This window comes from Cetorhinus maximus, chromosome 22 (genome assembly GCF_964194155.1).
Source record: "Cetorhinus maximus chromosome 22, sCetMax3.hap1.1, whole genome shotgun sequence".
NCBI lineage: Eukaryota > Metazoa > Chordata > Chondrichthyes > Lamniformes > Cetorhinidae > Cetorhinus > Cetorhinus maximus.
The window spans coordinates 65442103-65452274 of NC_135900.1; the positions used below are offsets into that span (position 1 = coordinate 65442103).

The following is a 10172-nucleotide window of genomic DNA, read 5'->3' on the forward strand; positions in this document are numbered from 1 at the left end:
ACCAAGTCCCAAGCCTAAAGTCCAAGGTTGAAGGACACATCTCAAAACAGCTTACCCTCGCCCAAATCCATGGGCACTGACTGCTAGTATAGCATCCTCTCCCCTAGACAGATACCAGGGGTTTGGAGCTTACAGGTTGGTATGGCTCAGCTGCACATTCCCTTCAGTGGCTGGGACATAATACTCTCATAGAGAATTTCTGGCCTTCCAATACAAAATGATCTAAAATCTGAAACCTTTCAAAGGAAATTGTGCTGAGTCTACAGTTGTGCTTCATGCCGTTTTGACTAAGATGGTCAATGAAATTCTCAGTTTGCAGTACTGCACTTTTTGAGGTTTTCAGTTAAAGCTAGTATACCTTGGATGCTGACCCTGGCAAATCAGGCAAATTTACTCTGCCACTGGCTTCCGGCTGCAATAAAAAAAGCATGTCAGGAGCAATGAGCGCAACACCTAAAGCAACTTTAAAACCAACGTCTGATTTGACAGTTGAGGTCGGCGGTTAAAGATAAAACAGAGGAGAAGGGAGTGCTGCTGGTCAAGGCTGAACATTCCTCCCTCAGCCAATCCCAAGGAAGAAAAAGAAAACTGATGTTTCATCCCATTACTGTTTGTGGGATGTTGCTGGCACAGATTGACAGTTTTTTTCATTAGCCTATAACAAAAAAAAGACTTGTCTTTCACAACCGCAAGATGCCCCAAAGCACCTTACAGACAATGGCATACATTACAAGACTGACTGCACTTCAGAAGTAAGAAACACAGCAGTCAATTTGCGCATAACAGCTCCCACAGACAGCAGTGTGATAATGGCGAGGGAATCTTTTTTGTGATCTTGATTGAAGAATTAAATATTGGCCAGGACACCAGAGAGAACTCTCCTATTCTTCTATGAAATAGTGCCATGGGATCTTTTACCTGAAAGAGCAGACTGGACCTCTCATTAAGGTCTCATCCGGAGTACAATACCTCGGACGTTCCAACGCTCCCTCAGTATTGCACTGGAGTGTTAGGCTTTATTTTTCAACTCAGTCTGGGAGTTGGACTTGAGCACACAGCCTTCTGGGCAGAATTTTACATTCCCCTGTCAGCCTGCAGGGGCGGGGGAGGCGGGTGAATTGTGGTTGGGGCTATAAAATTCCTCCGATGGCCTTCCCACTGGGCTCCCACCCCCTTGACCCCTCTGCAATTTTACGATAGGGCAGGAGAGGCCTAGGCCGGCCTGCCCGCGGCCCAATTCAGGCCCTTGAGTGACCAATTAATGACCACTTAAGGGCCATTTCACACCCAGCCTCAATGTTCAGGCAGGAGGAGTTCAGGGGCAGGGGGAGGCCTGGAAGGTGACTCTGCTCAGTGTTGAGTGGGAAAGGGGAGGCACCTCCTTCAACAACCTCCTTTCAATTTCAGGCGCCTGCCCACCCCTCCACCCTTACCCCCCAACCCACAAGGTCTGGCCCCTGGGGGTGCCTCCGTGCCCCCTCGCCTCTTTATCAACAACATCCCCACCCCCCCCCAACCACACCACGCCTCACCACAACTCCCTGCCCTGAGACCCCCACACTTACCTGATCCTGGACCCCCAGGACTTAGACTCTGGAGTCCAGGTCCTGTCCAGCTTCTGGTGCCGCTGGGTCTAAAGAGCTTCCGGCCATTTAGACTGTCCGGCAGCTCTCTGAGACAGGACCTCCTCCCACGTGAGGGGCCCTTTGGAACGTTGAATGGCTGCAGGACAGCCAGTATCTGCAGCGATGCATTGGACACCGACTCTTTGGGTGGTGGGAAGGGGCAACCCGCCATCCTAAAAATCACAACCTCTGACTTGGAGGCGAGAGTGCCACCATTGGAACCATTGCTGCCACATGCTGACAGTACCGCAGCCCAAAAAGTGTAATAAATTGTCAACAACATTTCAAGGCACTTTACAAATTCAAGCACAACTTAATTTTGTTTAGAGTAATCCAGGTGCCTGTGGGGGGAAAAATATAATTTCACTAGAGATTCACATGAACAGCACAGCAACTTGCAGTTGTACAGAACCTTTAATACAGTGAAACATCCCAAGGCACTTCACAGGAGCGTTATTGGACTAAAATTTACACTAAGCAACATAAGGATATACTAGGACAGATGACCAAAAACTGAATAAAGGAGAGGAATCTTTTAAGGATTGTCTTAAAGGGGAAGAGAGAGGTCAGGGAATGCCAGCTCTTGAGGCCTAGGTTGTCGAAAGCATGGTCACCAGTGGTGGGCCAATAGAAGTCATGGAGCATAGAGACCAGAGTTGAAGGAGCACAGAGTTCTCAATATATATGGACTAATTGTTATTAAATCCTAGATGTGATTTATGTGTGTGATCAAGCAGAACACTGTACTCATTACCCTCTAATATTTAGCCTGAAGTTAGTAGAAAACATCTGTGCATTCTTAATCCAGTTTCTAAGAACCTACAAAAGAGACGTTGTAATTTTTCTTTCTGCACTTAGTCTTCAAAAATAGAACGTTTATTTATACTTTGGTTTAAATATGAACTGCAGAGATCCATGAGGAACCAAGGAGATTTGGATACTTGCCTAACAAAGCGTTCTTCTGGAATTTCAGATTATTTTCGCTGATGAATGCACAGAGGCTGAAGGCCGTCACTGGCACATGAAGCATTTTTGCTGTTTTGAGTGCGAAACTATTCTTGGTGGACAGAGGTATATTATGAAGGATGGACGCCCATACTGTTGTAGCTGCTTCGAGAGTCTATACTCAGAATATTGTGAAGCATGTGGGGATCATATAGGTAAACAAGTATTTATTTTCTTATATAATGCTCAGCTTCAATTTAAAAACTCACAGGCCAGGATTTTACAGCCCCACCACAGTGTCTCCCCCCAGCGGATGCGGTGAGCCATTTTAACCATTCAGTTCAGTGGGACCATAATACCCCACCGGGTGGGAGGGCCTGTAAAATCCTGGCCATAATTGCATTTTTCAAGTATATTCACACCCTATTTTTGTACAATTAGTAAGGTATAGCCTATGTTTTGAATGTTTTAGCAACTGACAATCAAAGGGTTTAGATGACTCTGTATCACAGACATGAGCCCAGCAAATGAGAAATTAAGGCATGCTTTGTACATGACCAGTTCTTTCTAGAAAGCTTATGGATGGTTGTTAGAAGGGAGGGTAACAATGACCAGAAGCCAAACTTTGGTTGTGTCATATCCCTTACACTATTCACTGGTGGACTGCTATGCTGTTCAGTGTGCAACACAGGACAGCTTTAGCAGACATAGAAGTAGAAATTGGTAAGCAGTATGGGAATAAAACTGGCATAAAGGATACCAATTTAACATCTCAGCTGAAAGCCTAAAGCAGACAGTAGGTTCCTTAATTATGATAATGAGGAGGTGTAGGCTTGTTTAAGGACTCCTTGGAAATATTAGTCACTGTTGAGCAGAGCAGACACTGGGCCTCCAGGAGTTTGCTGCAGCCTAACAATGAGGTACCAACAAACAAGTATCTTTCTTCTTAAAAGATGACTTTAATTTGAAGTTAGTAGGAGGACCGTTCCTCCAAACTCCACAGTGCTCCCGTTAACTGCGCTTTGCCTCCTCTCCGCATGCATCCCGGCCCAAAAATATACCCAAGGACTGTGCTGACCAAGTTAAGCAGCCCAAAATTAAATCCTCTTGAAAGGTGGAGATGCAACAGGCCCTGGAAGCTCTCACAGAATATCTAGACAGGACCCAAAGTTCATGTAGCATTAAATTCGCAATGGAAAACAGGGCCCAGACTAACTTGTACCTCATTGAGTGCAACTCGTTCAGTGTCAATAATATGCTCCGTATTTGGATACCAATCCTCATATACATAAGTGAAACACATGCAAGCTAGAGTACAAGCCAAATAATGTCAGAATTCTTGTTGCTTTTGTTTATGTGAATTTTTTTTTAATGCAGGAGTCGATCATGCACAGATGACGTATGATGGGCAGCATTGGCATGCCACTGACAAATGCTTTTGCTGTGCTCAGTGCAGGACTTCGCTTCTAGGATGTCCTTTCCTCCCAAAACAAGGTCAAATTTTCTGCTCAAAAAGCTGCAGCCTGGGTGAAGATGTGCATGCCTCAGATTCCTCCGACTCTGCGTTTCAATCTGCACGGTCAAGAGAATCCAGGAGAAGTGTGCGAATGGGGAAAAGCAGCAAGTCTGCAGATCAGTGCAGACAGTCGCTGCTACTTTCACCTGCTATAAATTACAAATGCCCTGATTTCTCTGGGAGAGGGGATGATCCCCTATCTCAACAAATGGATGCTCTCAGCCTCACCGACCAAGCTACGAGTCTCGGCAACAATCGTTTTTGGAAGGGCCGAATGGAGCCTGACACAGGAGAGGAACATGAAGAATGGGCGGAGCATGATGACTACATGACCCAGCTACTGCTTAAATTTGGAGATCGGGGCATCTTTCAACAGTTCAATGAAGACAACCGGCAATGTGAGAACTGGATATCAGACAGCGACGCCAAAAGTAAATTGGAACTGAATGGCCCTAATAGTCAAGGCTTGGTAACTAAGAAATATGAATCCAACATGTGCTGGGCACAATCCCAAGACAACCTGGGAGATTCAGCCTATGGCAGCCATCCAGGTCCTGCCAGCAGTAGAAAGATTCAAGAGCTTGATATTGAACATGGCGCAGTGGGCTATAAACATGACCAAAACCCATGGTACGAAGATTCGCTGGAATGCCTGACTAATGATTTAAAGCCAGCCGAACAAAGTGTTCGAGATTCTGTGGATTCTCTGGCCCTGTCTAATATCACAGGTACCAAATGCTGAAAACCTATCAAAAATGACAAAAGTATTTATCATCTTAGAAAATGAATTCACATATTAATTTTAGATATTGTCTGTAACAAAATTACCAGCTTTAGGAAGAGATTTTTCTAAAATTCACTGGGGAGTGAATTTTACTTTTAAACAAGACATTCATTTCCATTTCCTTGGGTACAACAATGAAGCAACATCAGAGTGTAGAAAAACCTTTAAATATCTCACGCACCATTCTTTTGTTCTTAGTAGGCAAGATATGTGTTTGATCAACAGATGTTGACAACAATAACAAGCCTGTATGTAATACCTTTAAGGTAGCGAGACATTCGAGGCACTTCTCAGGGGTGTGATCAGACAGTGTGGTCAAAGAGGTAGATTTTAAGGTTGTTGTAGAGGAAAAGAGAGAGGTTGGGAAGCGAACAGGAGCAAGCAGGGAAATATAGAAGCTAAGGGCTGAAGGTACAACTGCCAGTGATTTTGTTAACCAAGCCAGAGGCACACAAGAGGACAGAACTGGAGGAGCACAGAGATCTCAGAGGTTTACAGCACTGGATAGGGAGGGGTGAGGCCATGGAAGCATTTCAACAGGAGGATGAAAACTTTAAAATTGATGCATTTAGGGACCAGGAGCCAAAGTAGATCAGTAAACGTGGGGGTGATGGTTGAGTGATGGGCTTAGTGCAAGTTAGGATACAGACAGCAGAGTCTTGGAATGAGCTGACGTTTGAAAAAGAAAGACTTGTATTTATACAGCGTTTTCACAACCTCCGGATGTCTTAAAGCATGCTACAGACAAAGAATTTCTTTGAAGTTTAGGAGCGATATGTTGTTTTAACATCTTGTACAGTTCCACCACATTGTGATAAGTGATCACACTGTCAACCATGCGTCAGTTGGTAGCACTCTTGCTTCTGAAGGCTGTGGATTTAATTCCCATGTCAAGACTTGAGCACAAAAAACATCCTAGTATAGGACTGATTGAGTCCTGCAATGTCAAAAGTGCCATCTTTTGGACTGAGGTCTGTCTGCCGTCTCAAATAGACGTAAAAGATCTCAAGGCGCTATTTTGAAGGAGAGTAGGGGAATTATCCCTACTGTCCTGGCCAATATTTATCCCTCAATCAAAATCACTAAAGCAGATTACCTGGCCATTATCATTTTGCTGCTTGTGGGAGCTTGCTATGGGCAATTGACCATATCACATTTCCTACATTTCAACATTGACTACACTTGAATAGTACTTCATTGCCTGTAAAGTGCTTAGGTACATCCTGTGCTCGTGAAAGATATTGTATAAAATGCAAGTTTTTAAAAAGTTTCTCTCTCATTGGGTTTGTCACTCTTTGGACTTTCCTATAATGATAATTAGCTTCAAATAACACTGTGGAAGCTAATTTTAATCGGTACACTGAGATCCCAGCAAATGTTGTGGATACAATACAATGGCTATGTTGTGGTGTTGTAGGGTATTGTTTATAGTTTTGTAGAAGTCTTTGTAATCATATGTAGGTTAACTGCAAGACTTTATTACTCTTAGGACTACTTACAAATATGCAGTAAAGGCTACAAGCTGAGAGCTGTCTCCATGCTTGCTGGTACACATGGCTCTGTCCAACATTAGATTGACCCTGGGTGCAGGTCATGTGCTCTCTTACATCATTGTGTGGGCAGTACTGTACTCAGTCCCACATTAACCCTATATGTGCCAGGTGGCTTACCAGGTAGACAACATGGAGGAGTGAGTGTATTTGTGGTACTTTGGAGAGGAGGGAAGAAACTCTAATTCTCAGGATGAATTGGGAACTTAAAACAAATTCTTTAATGAAGCCTATGTTTTAGAACATATCAATAATGTTAACATTGTTATTTATTCTCTTACATACAGTAATACATATTACTTATTCTCCCCGATCATTTTTCTGTAGGAGCTTCAGTAGATGGAGACAGCCAGCAAAGGTCATCCATGTTTGCTGTACAGGATTTCCAAGAAATCGAGAATGACTGTGAAAAAATGAGTAACATGGGAACAATTAACTCCTCAATGCGTCACCGCAGCACCGAATCCCTCAAGAGCTTGACATCAGAACTCTGTCAGGTCGTGACACCAGAGGAAAAGCCAAAGGCTCTCTATAATCCAATGCTAAGAAGATCAAAATCCCAGTCAAGGCCACAGCAAGTTAAGTTTTCTGATGATGTAATTGATTACAGGAACTATGAGGAGATAGAAATTCGCCAACCTCCAATGAGTGAAAGAACTCGCCGGCGTGCATACAATTTTGATGGATATGGTAATCGGCACCATCATCGGCGCCGCAAGAGCAGGAAGTCCCGTTCTGACAATGCCCTCCATCTGGTCACAGAAAGGAGGAGCCCAAGAGAAAGGCCTCATGTGTATTCTCCAGAGGACTGTGACAAATTAATCCAAGCCAAAGTCTCACGTGAAAGGCAAGCATATATTCAAAGCCAGGAAATGTATGGGCAGTGCAATCATAACCCAGACTATGCACTACAGAATCAAGTAGTAGACAAATTTCTTGGATTGTATGCCGAGGACGATGACTCCTGGTGCTCAACATGCTCCTCTTCATCCTCCGATTCAGAGGAAGAAGGCTATTTCCTTGGGCAACCTATCCCACAGCCCAGGGCCCAAAGATACCAGTATTATACAGATGAGCTTACAGGGCCATCATCAGTGCTGCCAGGTTCCAGTGTTGGACCTCGGACCACCAAATCCAAAAAGAAAAAGGGGCACAAAGGGAAAAATTGTATAATTTCCTAGAGCAGAATTAGTATGAATCAAATCTGCAAGGAGCTCTTCACGCCTACCACCCTGTGAATTCAAATGGTGTTACTAAATGTCTAGTGGAAGCAACCTATAAGTTAATTTGGAAGTACAGAATACCCAGAGATAAAGTTGTTGATGGCGAGGATGCTACTAGTCTACTTTAAATCCAGGAGTGATTGATACGGCACTTGTGGATAAACACACTATTGTTTACACTTGTAGCAGTACATTTGTTTCTGTATTTTCATGGGCTACCTACTTATAAGGAGGTCTTGTGGGGCAGTGGGTAGTATCCCTGCCTCGGAGCCTGAAGCTCTGGGTTTGAGTCTCACTCAGGACTTGTAGGCAAAGGAAGATGCGTTCATAGCTCGGCCAGACAAGTTGAGTATCAACCTACAAATCCTTCCAACAGATGTCAATGGCTGGTGGCAAGAGCAGGAGAGACTCCTGGTTAGCCATGTGATAGAAAAACATGTTGGAGCCTATACCATCACTATCCATAGCTCCAGACAACAAAGTGCATGTTGCCACAGCAACTTGGAATTGCTGAGTAAACTGTAACACACCACCACCATCTACTTAAACTTCTTTCATCATCCAGTCCAACACGAAACATCATACTGCCGCGTTTACATTTTGAGAAAGCTTTAAGTGGTTTTGTCGGCTTTTAACTTTGTAACCTTTTAATATGTCTTAATTGGTGCTTTATCTTATTATAATATTAAATGTTCACTCACATTAATTATTTGCAATGAGTTTGTAAAGCCAAAACAAAAGGGGATGAATGACCAAGGGGCAATAAGCAATAAAAGTCAGGCTGGAGTTTATGGGTGCAAATCTGCTTCACCCAATTCTAATAATACAGGCATTGAAATAGCTGCAATTTGTAATTTCAAAGAAAAATGTTGGTATTTAAAATGTAACATTTAGTAACTAAAGCTAATCATAATTTAACAGTGCAAATAATGTATATATTGTAAAGTCCAGATTAAGAAACTGATATTTTTATATATCCCTGAATTACAAAACAAGTCGTTTATCTTTGGTTGTAAGAAATAGATGTAATGAAGTAATTGGCAACGTTAGATTCATTTTCTTAAAGACCCTTGTGTTGAATAACAATTTAGTGTTTTGCCTTTAGAATGTGTGTGTTTAATGCTTCGACTTGATACAGCAAGCAGCTTCCCCCTGGTCTTTTTTTTAAATTAAATTCCTGCTGGGGTCCTTAGTATGCAGTGTATTACTACACCTTCGTCAGTTCCAGAGCCTGGGGTCCATGCTATGTTACAAGAGCTCATTGTGAATCAGCTAATGTAAAGAAATATCAAACTGATGTATAAATGTAAAAACTGGAACATGTGGATGAATAAAATAAAAGTTATAAAATAATCCAATTTGTTTCATTAAAATGCATTACGTTTAATAAAACTGTAAAGTGAATCTGCATGTGGTTGTTATGATTGATTAGAAGGTATGATTTTTATAATTGATAGATGTTACACTCCAGGCAGAATCAAGAACAGATGGAAATCTTCCACAATCATGTTTAAGTTAAAAAAAAAACCTTTGTTGATCACATCTATTTCCTGCTGTTGTATTCTCGTTACTTGGGTGGGGGAAACAAACAGTTTGTAACTGGAACTGAAAAATGGAGGTTGTCCAGTTAAATGGAAAAGTTGCCTTCAGATTATTTTTCCCACAGATAAGGAATGGAGACTGGGTGGTATAGTTGGTTAGGATAATGTCATTTAATCTTCTGGGACTGCAGTTTAAAACAGCAAAGACTGGTAGGATTAGTCTCTTCCAATTTGAGGGTCATGTGCATTTCTAGTTGGTAAAGGTCCAAAATGAAACACTACTGTAATTCAGAACTAATTGTATAATTTAAATCAGCAGACACGAGGACAGGAAATGGAACATCCCATTACTTGAGCATTTAGTTGTGTTATGGACCGTGATAGGGGAGTGCACAGTTAATTCTAGCCCCACTTCTCCACAGGTCACAACAATAGTTTAAATGCCTAATTCACTCACCAAAATGGCCAATTGTTTACCTTTGATACCTATATACCCAGCATAAAACGACATTAACCAGGCTTCTTTCAATAAACACAAAATAATTGATTTATTATAAAGCAAACTTCTTTTTTAAACCAAGTTGCAAAACTGGTTAACATACAAATTGTAATTTAGAAGCGTAAAGAATTTACCCATTTCAAAACAGATACCCCAACACCCATACACTCACACACAAACACAGGCACAAAACAGGACAAAACAAACACAGTCTCTGCACAGGCTGGAGTATGGGGACATTTTTTAAAAGGATAAAGTTCAAAAAGGTCTCAACTCTGTTGATCTGACAGAAGTCTAGTTACAGTAGATCTGTAAGCCTTTTCAGAGGATTCTAGGTGATACACTGGGTGGAACTGTCTGGCCCTGTTGGTGGCGGGCATCATGGCGGGCCTGAGCAGACAATATGGCGAGAAGGCCAAAAGTCAGTTTGGCGCCATTGTGAAGCCAGTTTGCGATCGTGCGCTCCGCCTATCAATGGAAGGCCGTGAT

At 42.5% G+C, this 10172-nt stretch overlaps 1 protein-coding gene across 3 annotated transcripts in view; it reads left to right on the forward strand.

The window, feature by feature from the left end:
* Window positions 1-9051, forward strand: part of prickle1b (prickle homolog 1b) — a 194401-nt gene extending 185350 nt beyond the window's left edge. For all 3 annotated transcript variants that reach the window (XM_078568443.1, XM_078568445.1, XM_078568444.1), the window contains exons 6-8: window positions 2599-2785; window positions 3948-4814; window positions 6748-9051. In XM_078568443.1, coding sequence (XP_078424569.1) covers window positions 2599-2785; window positions 3948-4814; window positions 6748-7601 — 1908 coding nt within the window. In that variant the 3' untranslated portion in view covers window positions 7602-9051. The remainder of the gene's footprint in view (window positions 1-2598; window positions 2786-3947; window positions 4815-6747) is intronic.
* The last annotated feature ends 1121 nt before the right edge of the window (window positions 9052-10172 follow it).